Here is a 19,783-nt window from a genome sequence, read left to right as displayed (position 1 = left end):
ATTCGTTTGAAATAACGTCAAGAATTTTGTCACTTTGGAAAAGCTTGTGCGCTGTAGTATTTCTAGTCACTCATTTTTGTCTGTATGAGGCTGTCTGGCATCACTGGTAGGATGTTTTTTTTTTTTTTCTTTCTTTTTTAAGAATGATTTCCAAGTGAAAGGCGATATGGCATACTGCGTAGATGCCGCTGTCTCTTGCTGTTCTTTATTGCTGGCGGTACTGGAGTATTGAATTTCTCCATTATTCAGGTGTGTACTGTTCTGACATCCATTCCTGATACATCCATTCCTGATACCCGCTGCCGGTTGAGTTCCCAAGTCGGATGTGGTTTTTAATCTCTGCTGCTGCTGCTGCTGCAATGGCTGGTCGGTCTCCTGCGTCAGTAGACATAAATTTAGGAATCGAGATTTAAACACATTAGTTTTCTCAAAATTTGAGTACATATTCAAAAAGGAATCTGTTAGTTTTTGCTTAATTGCATTAAGCATTTTTGTACGATAAAAAATGGTTCATCTGCATTCTAATTGAAGGAACATTTATGAAATTTAGCAGTAATTGTCTTCATAAACAACTGTGCCTCAAGCGGTGTATGTATGTAAGCATGAATGCATGCAATGTACTTATTCGTTTTACAATGTATTTTTTAAATATAGCAATCATAGTAATTTATTTTAATTTTAATTACATACTTTTCATATTTGTCGTTATTTGTTTATATTTTTTCCAAGTGTATTGAATTCTTTGACAGTTTTCTTTGAATCTTTTGTAATGTATGTCTGTTTTTAAACTTTACCGTGATCAGATCAAACGAGGAGTGAATATAGGATGAAAAGTTGGGAAAAATTTATTGGGACCTATATTCTTCTCTTCCTAAATCTTCCCCGCTGCTCTAATTCATATCATTATAGTGTATTTCCGAAATGTATCGAAATATTAGGCTTTATGAAAGTGGAGATAGAGCGTATTAAATTTTACTTTTTCGTTTTATGTATAATTGGTATGGGTAATGTTAATTAATTCAGTATGTTTTCCGCATGCTTGGATGAAATACATTATTGCTTTGAGCATGAGGAGGGTGTTTTTATAAATTATTTTGAGCAGGACATTTAAGCAATCTCTCAAGCCTGCTTTTGTCACCTACAAAGTTTGCGAAACTGTTTCAAAGCGATATGACCAATTTCAAAACGATATAACCAATCATGAACCTAAATAAATAATGTATCCTATTTTAACTATCTCTCTATCTCAGTTGCAAATGGTAGATTTCTGAAGTTGGAATTTGCGTCGGCACGAATCGCAGCACAATTTGAATATTATAAATAAAGTGCTTTATTAACAGTACGAAAAACGTGTTAACAGCGTAATAATTTAATGGACTTGAAGTTTTAGGTCCCGAACAAATATAGAAGATTTCTAATCTAAATTCTGAACAGTAAAGTAACTGATGGGTCTTTTACATTTGAACCTTTCCACTTATCCTGTAATGATTGTTGAGAGAGAGAGAGAGAGAGAGAGAGAGGAGAGAGAGAGAGAGAGAGAGAGAGAGAGAGAGAGACTGCGACTGCTTTCCGTTTCATAATCAACCAGACAATCAAGACTGAAAAAATTCTTTGCAGTTGACAAGAGAGGGTACATTTCATTTCAGAGATGGGAATATATATATATACTTTGTTGACAATTGGATTGTTAGTCGACTTGCAAAAAGTTGCAGATAGCATTAGGGTATTTCCTGTATATCTGTTCTGTTTTGCTCGTGAAGTAAATTGGAATTTGTTGCAAATATAAAGTTAGATGGCTGAAACATATTTCATAGCTTTTTCATTTGCATAAAGTATGCGTTGTGAATGAATATCGTCAGAATTTCCTCCGATTCCACAATCCTATTGATGTAGACTTATGCTATAGCTGGCTTTGGTTTAGGATTTAGGAATTCAGTGGGAAAAAATGTACAATATTATTAGAAAATTAAAAATACTATTCCATTGTAAGTTGTGTAATATGTTTAAATGTATCTGTAGGCATTGACCGTTGTATTGTTTAGATTTCAATAAAAAAAAGTAAGTCCAAAGTTGCAGTAAAAGAATCTGATTTCAAGAGGTTTATATACAAGAGTTGCAACAAAATCTTGCATTCATAATATTGTGGGCTGCTGAAAGCTTAAGGGAGAGATTCGCCTTTTCATTCCTAATTAGACTGAAGCTTTAGTAGAAAACTTATCCATAAATTTTAGGGAATCGAGAAATGGAATGAGTTCCTTGTAGTTTAGCTGTTGTTTTAACATAGTTATACATCATTTATCCTTAGAAGGAATAGTTTCAGGCATCTTTAACCTTATGTCTCACCAAGTCCAATGGACTAAGTTTGCTGATTCAATAATGCCACTGGCACTTATAAACCACCCGAAAAGACAGGTTGAATTCCTGGCTAGTGTAGATGCACTTTTATGTACGTGATTACTATATTAATAGACTTCATGGTTCTCTCTCTTCTCTCTCTCTCTCTCTCTCTCTCTCTCTCTCTCTATATATATATATATATATATATATATATATATATATATATAATATATATATATATATATATATATAATATATAGATATATATAGTGTGTGTGTGACTGGTAAGAGTTCAGTTCCAACAGAATTCCATCTAATAAAAGGAGTCCAGAAAAACGCCAAAATATAGAAAGTAAGTACTATATTTCAGAGACTGCTGTCTCTCTTTTCAGGAAGGTAATGAATGACAAATGTTATAGAAAAGGCAGTATTTATACAGAGAGTTCCATCCACAGGTAGCCGATATTACTAGGTCACCCGCACTGATAATGTCTCTTTAATCTTCTTTAACGTTGGTTGAAGGAAGATTTTATCTATGATATCTGAATCCCAGGCGCCCTTTGAGATATTCATTACCTGTCTTTGTTCAGTCAATGCTGTCGCTATCATCTGGCTTTTGTACCGATATTTGGTGCTATAAATAGTAATGACAAATTCCAGTTTATTCTGTGGTTATGGTTATTTATATGGTTAAAAATAGCTGAGCTCTGTTGTCTATACCTAACTGACCGTTTATGTTATATTAATTTCTGGGGAACTAATTTTTCAGTAAAACCGATGTAAGAATGGTCACAGTTCAGGCATGGGAAAAATTTTGTATATTCCTGTGTCTTTGTTGGATATTAATCAGCGATTTATCTAGGGTGTTTGGGTAGGGTCACCGTCTTAGTCCTGTCCAGGTGTGGGATTTTTGTTTTATTGGTGGGTGTCTAATGGTCTTGTCATGAGGGGGTCGATAGAAAATTATGTTTGCTTTATGAATCGCTTTCTCAATTATCTTGTTAGAAATTTCATGGTAATAAATGTATGAAAGTGAGAAAGTTAGTTTCATACATTTACTGCCTTAGTTATCACGACATTTCTATCAAGATAGGCATAGGCAGCAACCATTCTTAAGAGCCTTGCGAATTTTTCCCCAGATTTCATGGAAAAGGAATTTGAACTAATTCGTAAGTAGCTTTCGTATTTAAGGTATCCTGAACATACATACATATATACATACATACATACATACATACATACATGATATATATTAATGTGTAATATATATATATAATGATAATATATAATAATAATAATTAATGTAATGTAACTGTAATGTAATGTAATGTAATGTAATGTAATGTAAATTAAAGAAGGAGAGAGCATGCCATGAAGTCTATTATTATAGTAATCTAGTAAGCACTAGTAGAAAAGTGTCTACACTAGTCAGGATTCCAACCTATCCCCCCTTCTAGCAAAACTATTCATGGAATATTTCGAATCAGAAATTTTGTCATCTATCAAACCCCGCAATATCGCAATATGATCTGGTTTAGATATGTAGATGATATTTTTACTTACTGGGATGATAGCTGGGGAGATTTCAGTGAATTTTTCAAGCAACTATATTCGCTTGTTCCGACCATAAAATTCAGAACAGAACGGGAAACGCACGGAAAATTGCCGTTCCTAGACGTACTAATCATAAGAGAACAGAATAGATATGCGTTCACAGTATACAGGAAACTCACTATCGCTGTTTCATATATTCATTTTTTAAGTTACCACGATGTATCCGTGAAGATCATGGTTGGGTGCAACCTATTCCTCAGGGGGCTTATAATATGTTCAAATGGGTACATGGATAAAGAATTCAACACGATCCGCCAACACCTAACGCAACTGCTCTATCCACCATACATTATCGAGAAAGCTAGAAATAAAGCGAATACAATATTCTATAGAGGTCCTACTCAGAATAGACAAATAGATTTCAACAATAAAATAAAACTTTCGCACGATGAAAACATCCAAAAAAGCCACAGAACACTTCAGGTCTAAAAATCCTTTCATTTTCCATTATTCCAAATCCATCGGGAGTTCGCTCATTAATGTATACTCAAATAAAAGAAGAGAAGACGCCGGAGTTTACAAGATACCGTGTAGGATTTTCCTACATAATGGGGACAAAGGCCATAATATTAACTGGAGTGGGGCAGAGCCGGTTTTCAAAAGTAGCTCTCCGTACTAAAGGAAGATACTGGAATCTGCTATCATCAATCAAACCAACAACATGAACCTGCCAGGAGGACATTGGAAGTCGGATGACATCGACGAACTATTCCTTGCTTCTCAAGCAGGTGTCCAAGACACATCCCACCAGAAATCACCAGGGAATATTCTAATCCCATCCTTCCTGGGTCACCAATAGAGACTTCTGGCCACACCTACATATGCCTTGTAAATAAACTCTTGTAAGATATCCTATGTCCATATTTTTACCAGTGTTCATTAGCACAGAAGGAAGTGCTCGAGATATATGGTTGCAACGTTCAAATAGTGTAGTATGGGCCTTTTATCTTCATATTATACTTTTGTATTACAGTAAAAGACATTCGATATATATATATATAGATATTATATATATATATATATATATATATCTATATATATATATATATATATATAGTTATATATATATATATAATATAGATATATATATATATATAATTATGTATATATATATATATATATATATATATATATAGATATATATATATATATATATATAGATATAATATATATATATATATATATATATCTATATATATCTATATTATATATATATATAGATATCTATATATATCTATATTTATATCTATATATATAGATACATATATATATATATATATATATATATATATAATATATATATATATGTATTGCCAACCTGTTCTGCAACCAAGTTGTAGCTGTATTAAGAAAATTTGAATTACCATTAAGTTTTCTCCGAACGAAATAAAGATTTTTATTTTCTTTTGTAATGTCAAGGTACCTCTTGGAGTTGCCAATTCATCATATTTTTCTCTTCACCTTTAGATGATTTCGAACTTCGGGGCGACGTGAAGAAGGTAGTTCACGTTCAAAAGTTCCCAATCTGTATTTTGGATAACAGCGGGCGGGAAAACCCTGTGGACACTGTCTTCAATTTTAGGAATAAAAAGTATCGGCAACAGATGTAATCGAAGTTTTCAAAACTTCCCGAATACCGTTTTGGACCCGAAATTATCATGGAACGTTTTCCGAATACGGGAACATTTGGACACAACCAGCCATAAAAACAGAAAGCGAGATGGCTGCTGGGTGGGGGGAGAACTTTCGCAAAAACATCGAAATCAAATTTCTCCATCATTTTACATCTTAAAAAAAGACGTGTAAAATATTGACAGTGGAAAAAAAGCTTGAAAAATATTGGCAGTGACATTTGGTTTATAACAGTGAATTACTAGTCATGAATTATGTTGATAGAAAGGATTTTTTTTTTACATATTACGATATTCCCTGAACACATTATAACCATTTGTGGAAAGCTAATGGTTAACCGATAGATTTAAAAGTCCACCTATGTTTTTTACGTTCAAGAATATGATACTAATTTGATAGTTTTTGCTAGTTCGTGGAACAGGTTCGGGTGAGTTGGCTTGCAAAATATTGAAATCAACAGTTACCGTGACCAGGAAAGAAGACATTGTCACGGCAGATAGGAAGGATTGTTTATAGAATTGATCTCTTGTTTGCTTCGATCGCAGAGTTCTTGAATAAGTTCTTGTTGATGATGAAGAATTAATGTTTCATTGTCTCCATGTTACTTATATACGTATATAAATACGCATGGACCTTTATTATTAGTGTTTTTCTTTGATTATTCCTTGAGGATAAATTATAGAACTATTTCTATTGGGGCTTGTCTTCTGTTCGTGATCTTGCACTCGACCTTTCGGAATGTTTGCTCATAGGAAATACTGGAATCACTTCATTCTTAACTAACACAAGACTTGTATCAACTGAACATTTGAAAACTTTCATAAAGTAGCCATTCTAATTATTGCCTCTCGGCTTCATAGGACATTAACTGCAAATTTGACATGTAAAATAGGGGCCATAAATACGCTGTTTATGTCGTTTGCTGGTCTCCGTTGTGTTTAGTTACGGTTTTATTCAGGCTTGAAAGTCAGTGTATCTATCTCTTACTATATAAACATTTTAATTTATATATGTATGTATGTAAGTATACACACACACACACACACACGTGTAAAAATACTGGAGTAAATGGAAGAACCACATTGTGTCCATTATTAGTAACCTGAGCAATGAAGTGAAGAAAATTATTAGAAAATATGAAGCAATTTCAAAAAAGCTGGTCAACAGTGAAAAAGCCATTCTATTCAATGAATATATATATATATATATATATTATATATATATATATAATATATATATATATATATATATATATATATATATATGTGTGTGTGTGTGTGTGTGTGTGTGTGTATACATATATAGATTTCTTGTGTGTGTGTGTGTGTGTGTGTGATGGTGGCGGCGGCTTCTGAAGTCTCTGTCCTTCAGTTTCTTGGCTCAAATCAACGAAAAAGCAGGAGGTTAATACTTTACACTTCTTTAACACTGTTAATTCATTCAATCCAGTAGTAACAATGCACAACAAATAAAACAAGAAATGTGCAAAAGCCAAGAGCAATGGTAAGATATGAAAGAAAAATATTATTGCTGACGAATTACTATTCTTAGTAAAATGTCACACAATCACAATATTCAGTTGGAAAAAACTAAATGCAATGAATTTACAGCGCAATTATCCACTAGTTTACTCAATTTCCCAAAAATTGACTGATTCTCAAGTTGTTTTTATAAGCTCCATGAAGATTCGAAGTATTTGACAAGTGAAATTGAGAAACAAATTCCGTCTCTCTCTCTCTCTCTCTCTCTCTCTCTCTCTCTCTCTCTCTCTCTCTCTCTCTCTCTCTCTCTGAGGCAAAAATTCTAATTTGTAGCGCTCGACGACACAGAGAGCTGTGTTTCCTCTTACAAAGGGAAAGAGCTCTTAACAGACTCGGGTGTGATTACACTTCTGCAAATCAAACGTTGGTTTGCAACAATTAACGGTATTTCGCAACGTTGACAGCATTAATTGGAACTTTCATTTCTAGTCGAAACTTATGCTTGTCGAGAGATTGTTAGTATATCATGCACCCATTCACTTCAGGAACAACCTTCCCCAAAATAGTACATAAAGATTAATTGTTTAAAGTCACTGAAGTAAACCTGACTCGTCAAACGTCTCCCACATTACAGATTTTGTAGCTAGTTTAATTTTACCTCTCGCTATAATTCTGCATAATATGCAATAACATTTGCTCAACATAACATTGTTACATGAACGTTTAAAGGTATACACCCTTGTTTCCGCAACAGTTGTTTACAATCAACAGTGTACCACTACAAAAGAAAATACGGTTAGAATTTTACCGATGCAATACTCTTAAGTAATTTAAGCGCCGATACCACAGTTCGTTAAGATGCCTGTTTCTCTGAATTTGCTAACAAATAGAAATCGGCAACACTCAAGTTCAATTCCCATACAAGCACTTTTCATACAGGTGCCTGACAAGACTCGAACAACTCGTTAAGTGAGGGTTTAATAGGCGTGAGTTTTAGTACATTTCCCCAGAATAGAATTTATTTCTGTTAAGCTTAAAATTCAACATTAATTTCAATAATTTATTATACTTTCATACAGGATCTATTTTACTTGCCTTATTGCCCCCAACTACGTCAGATCGGCATTTAACTTTTTCTCTTGTGTGCCCCTGTATTCTTTGGTGTTATGTGTCGTAGCCTAGAGTTCTTAACAAATGTTGGTTGCACATGATCAAACCGAATTTGGTGGAAGAGTTGTGGCCAAACAGTCTCATGTCTTTGAAGATGGGCAAGTTACAAATATTCTGTGTGAGGTCATCGTAGTTTACCCATGGAATGTTGCAGTCTGGCAAACAGGACTTCACAAACATTGCCCTTTATGATTCTACCCTGTCATCAAATTCATTATATAATATTCTCACTTGTCATTACTCTTTTAAAAGTGTTTTGTGTATTTCCCTTTATACTTACATATCTTCTGTTTCAATTGTTGTATACTTCTTTATAAATAAGTAGATTTATTAATAATTTAAATTGTTTAAAAATACATTAATGCATACTTTTTATGTGCTATACGACTTTATGAATTATAACTAACTTTATCCTCATTTTTTTTCCAGACGGTATTAACTTTGGTAGCATTGTCATTTACGCTGGCGACGGAAGCTCTGCACTGGTCATGGGGTCATCATGCCGTGACCTCAGGTTAATCGAAGGTACCCCAGAAAAAGAAAAACCGCCTTCGATGACGAAGTCAGAGGAAGGAAATAAGGAAGGACTGGAACAACCGAATATTCTGCAACAGATCCACAGTTATGACTCTTTGTTAGAAAGTCAAATAACAGAAGATGAAAGGGAGACAGCTGTAGATGAAGTTCTGGAGCATGAAAACGAAAACTCGGAAAGTGTTGCTATAGGTTTAGATGACACGGAGGATATGGAGGCCCCAACTCTTAATTGGATTTCCTCTTCATCTTCAGCGCCGAACATTTTCAGTATTCATTCGACTTCAGCATCGCCTTCGGTAACCTCCTCTGGTAGCCATTCAAGTTTATCACCTTCGGAAGACGACTCTGGCATCCATCCGACTTCAGCATATTCGAATATCGATGAAATAGACCCGACTTTGAAGCCAAGTCTAACGCCCAGAAGCAACTTGGATTCACTGCCCCAGGGATATTCCTTCAAGTGTGAGGATTTGCCCTCCACTACAGTCGTGTACGAGCTGGAATATACATACACCGATCCCGGGAGATTTGCGATGATCCTGCAATTCCAAGACCCTGTTACGGACGAGGTGATCTGGAAACTGGAAAGACGAGTCCTCGTGATGGAGTTGTTGCAGGTGGAATTAGGTAAGTTGGGTTTTCATGTTGTGATTTTAATATCGTTATTTCTGTTGTTTACTTTATTTTGTTCTTCTTTATGCTGTTGATATTGTTAGTGTTATTCTGCACCATAGATGTTATTACCATTCAACCATGTGGGAAGGATTGTTTTTTTATAATAATAATAATAATAATAACGATAATAATAATAGATTATTATTATTATTATTATTATTATTATTATTATTATTATTATTATTATTATTATTATTATTATTATTATTATTATTATTATTATTTGGTCTATCACAGTCCTCCAATTCGACTGGGTGGTATTACACTGTGGGGTTCCGGGTTGCATCCTGCCTCCTTAGGAGTCCATCACTTTTCAAAAAATGTGCGCTGTTTCTAGTACACTCTTCTGCGTGAGTCCTGGAGCTACTTCAGCCTCTCGTTTTTCCAGATTCCTTTCCAGGGATCTTGGGATCGTGCCTAGTTTTCCTATGATTATGGGTACAATTTCCACTGGCATATCCCATATCCTTCTTATTTCCATTTTCAGTCTTGATACTTGAAAATTTGTTCCTCTTCTTTCACTTCAACTCTGGTTTCTCATGGTATTGCGACATCAATGAGTGATACTTTCTTCTTGATATTGGCAATCAACGTCAAATTATTATTATTATTATTATTATTATTATTATTATTATTATTATTATTATTATTATTATTATTATTATTATTATTATTATTATTATTTCCTTCATTGCTCAGATGTTTAGGAAATTAGATTTCAATATGATTAGTATTATTAATTCCTTCTATGCTAATAAGTTGGTGAAACTGGATTTGAAAATATCCTTGGGGTCAGTGATCCTTTTCTACATTTGCGAGATCACGGATTAAGGTAAGCTCACATTTTTGCACAATTTGTTTTTTTTATCTCCTGACATCAGAAACTGATAGTCATAGGTCTCTGGTGTCCAGAACTGGACACTCACAATGGCATAATAACCGATCAGCTTAAAGGTCAACTTTTAATATTTTGAAGCTTTAACGAAACTTTTTTTTTTTTTTTTTTTTTTTTTTTTTTTTTAGCGTTCATTTAAATAAAATAATAATAATTTAAAGTCGTCTCTCTTATATATATTACTATTCATTTTATTATTATTTTAATGTATCTTTGAGATGGGTACCCTGAGGACTAGTAATTCCGTTCACCAAATCTTTTACTTTTACTTATATGTCAAGGTCATAGGTCATCATGCATATTTTTCAAGTTCTCAGGTTAGCGTACATATTTTCGTGTAGATGAATATAGATCTCTGATCTTCTGAATTCGACACTGGGTCAGAGGGATTATTTTATTTTAGTGATATTTTAACCTTGACCCGTTTTCCCAAGTATTTTATTTCTTCTGGTTTCGATGAAGCTTCGTGAGTGTATAACTTGGAGTTTGGCAATATTTTATGCAGAATTTTGTACCTTGAGCTATATTTCAGGTCACGGGTTAATTTAATGCCGAACTTTCGTTATTATCTAATTTCACAAATCATGTTAGAAAGGTACCTCAAAGGCGAGTGATTATTTTTCCAAAGTAATTGCAATATTGCATATTTTTTAAAGTCTGGTCTATCGTTTTCAGTAGTATATTTTTTTCTTTTGTCATTTTGATGAAGCTGGGTAGATAATTTTGCGGATTAGTAAATGTTCTGTCAAAGATTTGTCGACTTTATTCTATTTTCCAGTCACGGATCAGTTTAAAAGTATGCTTATTATTGGTCTGAGTTTCATTGACACATGTTTAGGCGTGGTATTTCATCAGGAATATCTTTTTTGTTGCCCGGTTTTAAAGGTTACATGTGATTTTAAACGTGAAAATTTTTTTACTTCTATTTCCTACTGTAAAACTGCATCGTTTCGAGTTTGGGATTTTCCACCGTCAACAATTGGTCTAAGTCCTTTAGTCATCTTTTCCAGAACCATATCATTGCAGTCATTTTTTTTATAACAGAATATTAGTTCAATTGTCTCACCTTCAAAAGACTTCGAAAAAGTTGTGCTGTAATGATGCGTTAATGTCAGTGTAAAAAAAAAGTATCTTATCATGAGATCAATCATTTAACCACTCCACTGTTACGCAAGGCATCTAATTTTGTGAGAGTAGGTAAATATGTCCGCTTCATTGTTTTCACCTAAAAAATTTTATTTGCATAGGAATTTTTTTCAACGTCACCGATTAGTTCAAAGGAAATACCGAAAAATATATATCTTTTATATATTATAACTGTGATGGTTAGAGGCCTCTGTTATGGAGACGCAGCACCAAAATATTGTTTTATTGTGCGTGTGTTTTTTTATTTTATTTAATTTTTTTATGTATTTGATTTATTTATTTATTTTATTTATTTTTTGCTTAAACGCTTTTCCCAGGTCACAGGTTACTTCTAAGTTTAGCATCGAATTTTGCTCTCGTTCAGATGAAATTTGATAGGTACATAAATTAAGGATGGCGATTGTTTACCAGATATCTTCAGGCAGCCCTATTTTTGAGGGGCGCAGTTCATTGTGTCAATATATGTAAATATGATATATATAATATATATATATATATATATATATATATATATATATATATATACTATATATATATTGTTATATATATGGTATATATATATATATATATATATATATATATGATATATACTATATAATAATATTATACTATATTATCAATTATATTATTATATAATAATATAATATAATTATATTATATATATATATACCTATATATATATATATATATATATATTCGAATTTGATGAAACATGGTAGTTAGGAGCCTCCGAGGTTGGCAGTAGTTTTTCATTGTTGTTTGTACCTTGATATTTTTAAAAGTCACCTGTTAAATTTAAAGCACGAATGTTGTTTTTTAACTATTTGCTACTTAGTTGCTAGGTAACTTGGATGGCTGCAATTATTTTTGTCCCAAATGTAATTAAACTTTCTTTTTTTGAGTCACTGCTGCACTGAGTTGCCAAATTATATTTTTTTGTGAATTTAATTATAATGATTAAGTTGCCACCTTGACCTTTTTTAAGGTGACAGATCAGTTCAAAGTCTCCTTTAGCTTTGGTGATTGATTTTTACAGATGTTCTTTGACTGCCAGGTTCTTCAAGTTCACTGGGTAATTTAATGGTCAGTTATATGATTTTCTGAGTTAGATGAAATTTAATTGGTGAAACCTTTTCTTCAATTATTTCTATACTTTCAACACAATTTTCATTTTGAAGGCCAAACTTTTCAGAACATTGTGTTCTGTGCTTTTTATGAAACTTTGTTAGTATATTACCCCACCCCGCTCCAGTTTGTTGCTTTATATATATATATATATATATATATATATATATATATATATATATATATATATATATATATATATATATATATATATATATAAACTTTTGGTTCCTACTTGGAGAATTGGTATTACGTTCATAAACGTTCATATTTCCACTTAGTTGAAAAGATTATAAGGGATTAATGTGAAACTGTTGTAGAGCAGCAGCTATTTAAGGAATTTGTACGGATTTCCAGACTGTCAAATATTTGAGAAGCTTCCACTTCAGAGAACATAGAATGAACCCTACAAGAGAAACTGGAATAATTTCCAAACAATATACAATTATTATTTGTATGTGAGGATCCGTAAAATTTATAGCTGATGACTGTGGACATAGATGTCAGAAGCTCATTGTGGAAGTTTATTAGGATCTTTCTTAGATAGTGACCTCCAAGGGTTTTTGGGGGTCGTTATCTAAGACTAATATTTCTTGGGGTCATTATCTTTTAAGATACTGACAGTCTTTTGTTTATAATTTTACGGTAATCGCCAAAGGGCTTGTATTAATGTTCCAAGAAGGTGGATGCATAACGGGTGAAAACCCCTTGGGGGTCACTCTAGGAAAGATCCATTTAATAAATACCATGAAACCTCAAAAACAAGTTGTGATTTTTCATGGTTTGAGGATATTACGTCCCTTTAATGCTGAATCACTTGGAGGAGGGAACGTGATGTTTCGAAACTGTGAATATTGTTATACTATTCTGTTTGTTCTTGATGGGTGTGAAACTCTGAATCGATGGTGTCTAAAGGTCAGAAAAACTGTCAAAACTAGGTATGCATACTTGGACACTTGGACATTATATAAGGTGACAGTAGGTTTTCTTGGTTTATAATTTGTTTCCCCGCGTTTCAAAGCTAGTTAGCAACGGAAGTTGAGTCTTGTGACGCGAATCGTGATATAAGTGTAATGAAGTTTTAGAAGAATTAGCTGTATCTTTAACACATAAATTTACATTGATACATATGCATATTATATTCATGAACATATATACACATACATATAGTACACACACACACACACGCACACACATATGTATAATATATAATAAACATATATATATATATATATATATATATATATATATATATATATATATGTATATATATATAATATATGTAATATATATATATAATATATGTAATATATATATATATATATATATATATATATATACATATATTTGTATATATATATATATATATATATATATATACATATCATACATATATATTATTATTATATATATATATATAATATATGTAATATATATATATATATATATAATATATATATATATATAATATATATATATATATACATGAACATTTTAAGATTTTGCACATACGCATTATATATATAAATATATATATATATAATAGATATATATCATATATTAATATATATATATTTAGATACATCAACATTTAGATTTTTAATACGCAGATTTATACTTATTATATATATATATTATATATTATATATATATTTATTATATTTAATAATATTAATAATATAATATTAATATATTATATATTATATATATACCACCACATATAATATATAATATATATAATATTATTATTATATATTATATAATATATATATATTTATTTATTTATTTATTTATTTATTTTTATAGTTTTTTATTGCCCTCTATCATAGATCACTTCTTCGATAGTAGTGTAGTAAAATATAAATGTTTTTCGATAAAGACAAAAGCTCCGAGAATTTATGACCCATCTGAAGATATCACTAATTCTCCTGACCCTTTCTTATTTTTAGTGGACTGTTGTGAAATTCCTGCTTAGGAACATGTTGAACGATAGATTGCGAACAAAGAATTGGAGACAAAATAATTGTTTAGATTTCGCATAGGAGTGTAAAGGTACCGTTAGTCCACGGAACAGTTTTCCTGTATCAGCATACATGACAAAGTAAGAGAGAGAGAGAGAGAGAGAGAGAGAGAGAGAGAGAGAGAGAGAATTATTACTGCAAATTCGGGATACTTATATCAATAGCTTGTCTGTTAGACAAAGGTCACCAAGAAGCAATGAAAGATAAAAGAACACTCCCATAAAGAGGTTTAAAGAAGGATAAACCCCATAAGTTTCTAACCCCTGCGCATGTGACAACGGTCGTTTTTAATAGTTGATTAATTTACTTCAGTAGTGTTAGTAGTAATGGGTATTTTGTTTTTCTTTGTTTTGTGATATTCATTTCGATACACGAATAAGGAAGAAAAAATAGATGGCACATTTGTGAAGTTAAAGTGAGGCTGAAGACTTACACATATTTGTTGAAAGATTCTCGGATAGTAGGTTACTTCAGATCACACACACACACAAAGAGAGAGAGAGAGAGAGAGAGAGAGAGAGAGAGAGAGAGAGAGAGAGAGAGAGAGAGAAAATGTGTGTTTGACAGGGTACTTTGTGATGCGAAGGTAGAGTCAGTTTGAAACTGTCCCGAGAAACCGTAGAGGAGTGAGAATTTCCGAAACACAAAGTCTCACAATATATGTCGTCTTCATACTTTATTCACGCTTTCCATGTGCCATAAATAACAAAGAGAAGAGGAGGAGGCGTCTCGGTGAAGAAAGGAGAGAAAGAGCGGTAGAGAAGATGTTGGGGAGAGAGGTCGAGAGTTCAGCACGCCCGGTGATAATATGCAAGATGTCGAAAGAATTCGAAATTTCTTTTGCCCTGGTCTTTGCCCCTCTCTCCCCCGCCCCCTTTTTTAGGGGATGGGGTGGGAGAGGGCATTATTTCCTTGGCTTACATCTCGGTGAACTTCTCATAATGGCGTGTTGACGATTCCGTCTTGTTCTTCCCTGTGCGAAAATCGGCTTTTGATTTTTTTGGTATTGCTGATGTTTGTTTCAGATTTAATTAAAAGAAGGTTGACAAAGCAGTTATAATTCATAACATAACGGCAACTATGACCGCATTTAAGGTTGATGTCCATATTTTTATTCCTGTTGCAGGTTGTGCTGTTGTGTTTTTATGAGAGAGAGAGAGAGAGAGAGAGAGAGAGAGAGCGCCTTCTGATGATATTCACATGGACCATTTGCGTTCTCATTAGTGCATTTGCATTTTAGGAAATGTTTCCTTGCTTGTAGAAGCAACTATTGAATTGGTTAGAAGAAGCATCTGAAATTTGCTTCTTATTATTAAAGCTCATCCCAGATGAGTAAGTCCCACTGCGTCTCCCCCCAGGTCTTTTAAACCGCGCTTGAAGTCGTTATCTTATGTCTTTATCACGAGAAATCTCTCTCTCTCTCTCTCTCTCTCTCTCTCTCTCTCTCTCTCTCTCTCTCTTGTTTTATTTATTTATTTATTACTTTTTTTGTGTAGGAGGATGGGGAGGTGGGATTTTCCAGCTTAATAGATATTATGGAACTGCAGAAAATGTTACCGACTAGACCTCGACATTGTACAGTTATTTGACGTGGCTAATTATTATAATGTTTAACTAAAACCGATAGAAAGTCTTTCATAGTACATATACACATCTTGACCAGGTCTGAAGAAAACAAGCAGGGATTAAGAAAACTGACGAGGGACTATCCTGGAGGAGTCGAGAGAACTGCCACTTTGAAAAACTGAAGATTTAGTAATTTGGAAAAGTGAAACCACGAGTGCATCCAAAACTTGGGAAGGAGAGAAAAATTCCGATCTAGAACTTGAGGATTGTAGTTCCTCATGATTGTAATATGGCTATGTGGTGACCTGGCAAATATGTTGTAACCACTTGAGAAGAGGAGCTTCAAAATGATATCTTTAGAGCACTGAAATAGAATCACAGTAAAAGTTCATAGAAAGATTGGTGACTAGAGGAATCGCTTTTCAATCCTTTTGGATAGCGTTATGACATCACAAAAAAAATCATATATTAAGTCCCAGAAATTCTGAGTTTATAAAAGGGTATAAATATGTAACTGTCTTTTCTCTTAAAAACGAAAAAAACGGAAGTTGCTGTAACATTTAAAAAACAAACAAACAAACAAACAAACAAGGATTTCACGGTTTCAAAGGATCAAGTTTGAAGCAGCCACTAGTTATACGTCACATTCTTATCTGAACTTATTTTTGCCGTAGATTCTTTAAGACTGTTCTTGACGAGTTGTATGATTAATTGTTTTGAACTCTTGAAAAGGCCACATATATGTTATATTTATCTTTGAATGGAAAAGGTTTTAGGTTGAAGAGTTACATAAAGGGTTTTGGAGTGGACCTCCCTGAAAATGTTTTTGAGTCTTCTGGACATGTTCGTGTGACAAAATTGACATAACAGGGAAGCATACGGGTGCTTGTTTAGGCGAAATGCAAATGGGAATATGTGATATGAATAACAATGGAGATACGGATATGTGGCAGTAAAAATTAAAACTAAAATCTTGTAAGACATGGTTGATTTGACAAAGCGGTAATCCAAATATTGATGGAAATGACCAGTGTACTTTCCTAGTAACAGGCATAAAATACGGTCAAACAAATGTTCCTTCGAGAACCAGATTGCACAGATCAATCTGTCATCTTTATATGACAATGTGTGAATAATCTGAATTCTGAAGACAATGGTAATAGAAGGGAGAGCTGAGAGAGAATGCACCCAAATTGTGCTTAAAATCTTAGATTCTGAGTAAATGAAGTCTTATATTTAGGCGTAGTCTCCAAATCTGAACTGATAATGGAAAAGCTCCACCTCAGAACTGATTAAGAACATTATAATTAAAGATGATATGTAGGTCCAGGAAGAATTTATGTTGATTATCGCGAGTTTTGGTAAAAGCTTGATGAGATGTATTGGTAGAGTAGATAATCAGTGATGAAGAGGAAGAAAAGAGTATGCTAGAGAAAGGAATACCAAGTAGCTTCATCAAAAGTGGAGAAGTAAAAAGATGTTGAACCGTCAACAGTAAAAGATAAATTGTATGAGACTATTAAGCTAGACTCTTTTATTTTTTTCCTTCCATCAAAATTTGAATGATACTGATTGTTGTGGGTTGAGGAGGTTCAGAATCCCCATCCATTTGAATACATTTGTGAATGTATGAATATTGGGTTATATCCTACACTTATTGGTCTAAGCGTGAATTCGACCTGTAAATTTCTTCGCTTACGTTCTCTGATGGTTTCTAAAGTTCCAGTGATTACCAGTGCATATTGCATTCATGTAGAAATTTAAAAGGGCATATTTCCACGAAGAATTTTTCGCATTGAAACCCCAGTTCAAACCATGGGTATTAATTGTATCAGCTAACAATATAATAATTATTACTGCACACACACACACACACACACACACACACACATATATATATTATTGTAATGGCCTCGTTGGACCACACAACATTCTAAGGTCTACAGGACCATAAATATTCAAAATACCACAAACTTAGGTGTTCAAAAGGCAGCAATCCACTAAGGTGGAAGGAAGCCCAGGTAAATGCAGCACAAGAATAACTCAAGGGGGATAGCAAAAACAATGAAAAAAATCATATATATTATAATTCAATAAAATACAGGAAGTTATAACTAGGCCTCTTCATTAACATTAAATCACAAAATCACTTACACAACATGTACCCAAATGATTAGGCAACGCATTCAACCTCTGAAGGAGGAAAGGGGGCCCAGAGAGGAATAGAAAATAACCAAAAGAAAGGAATAACCTGAATTTTACACTCTAAAGGATGATGATGAGGCGATGAAGGTCTCCTCCCATAAGCACTCCAATAAAGGCAGAGGACGGCAAATCACAATACAATTACTATAGAGCTCTATCAGAAAATTCATCTGACTACTGCAGTGCAGCCGTGATCCTAGTCAATCTCGTTCAGAAAGCATGAGGACGCCAGTGATCCCAGTAATCTTGATCAATACTTTTTATAATAAATGGATGACACGCCTTACCGTCGCCAAGCGAGGCCCCTCTGGCAAATACTGCACCAGAGGCAATAATAAAATGGCAGAGATGTGGAGAAACTGCCAGTTGAAGATATATATTTTCTGAGACTTGCTGTAAATCCGAGAGAGATAGCAGGCTCACAAGTCAGGGTGCAGATACAAACTGCCTGCAGCTTGGAAATCAGGTCTCAAGTCAACTCAGCAAAGCCAAAATATGGAGGGGAGAAACAGGGAGGATTAGTCAACAAGACTACACAAAAATACCACTGGAGTGAGGAGACCCCTACTAACAAGAAGGCGAATCAACAATGAACTTTACAGCCTTCAGAAATGAAAGAGGAACTTAAAAGCTAACCTAAGTAAGCTAATACATTATAAAAATCCTAAGGCTTACTTACACCTCCTCACCCAGAGAGAAAAAAAAAAAAAAATTTTTTTCCAGACAAAATTTCAAAAGTTAAAACAAATATGCAAAAGTTTACGTTAAAGTTAAGGGAATTAAGTATCCAATATACACACTTGAAATATAATATAAACAATTAACAAAGGAATTACAAATGTTAACAAATGAAAAGTCACTTTAACACCATACACTAAATAATTGCACCAAGTCCTTCACCTAGGACTAAAATCATAAGACAACCTGTATCAATAATTGATTATCACAATATGGGATCACCTAGGTTGCAAGAGGAGAGGGAGTGGCAACTAAGAAAAATGATATATACTATAAAACCAAATTGTCATACACTAATCACCAACAAAATATAGTGTCCAAATAAAGGATTCATTACTTGGGTAACTTGTAAATACTTAAACTAATATGCGACATCCTTAATGCCTCATAGGCTACCTTAAATATACACCACATCCTTCGTCAAATATAAATAGTACACCATTCTGCTGTTCACACCAGAATGACAAGGTATGTGAAGGGAAAGGTTCCTCTTTCCTTGTGAATTGTTCAAAGCCGCGAAGGTATAATGATTAAATGTCCCAAAAATATCATACACCTTAGCGTACTTTTTCACAGCACAACCTTCATAGCACACGTACATTGACCTTACACCATTATACACCTGTACATGCACCAAGTGT

At 33.3% G+C, this 19,783-nt stretch overlaps 1 protein-coding gene across 1 annotated transcript in view; it reads left to right on the top strand.

Moving 5' to 3' along the window:
* The window catches only part of LOC135200284 (uncharacterized), an 880,536-nt gene that overhangs the window by 305,401 nt on the left and 555,352 nt on the right, over positions 1 to 19,783 (top strand). The window contains exon 3 of the mRNA XM_064228779.1: positions 8,664 to 9,398. Coding sequence (XP_064084849.1) covers positions 8,723 to 9,398 — 676 coding nt within the window. The 5' untranslated portion in view covers positions 8,664 to 8,722. The remainder of the gene's footprint in view (positions 1 to 8,663; positions 9,399 to 19,783) is intronic.

This window comes from Macrobrachium nipponense, chromosome 23 (assembly GCF_015104395.2).
Source record: "Macrobrachium nipponense isolate FS-2020 chromosome 23, ASM1510439v2, whole genome shotgun sequence".
NCBI classification, from domain to species: domain Eukaryota; kingdom Metazoa; phylum Arthropoda; class Malacostraca; order Decapoda; family Palaemonidae; genus Macrobrachium; species Macrobrachium nipponense.
The sequence above is the reverse complement of the archived record's forward strand: the minus strand, read 5'-3'. Positions and strand labels throughout refer to the sequence as shown.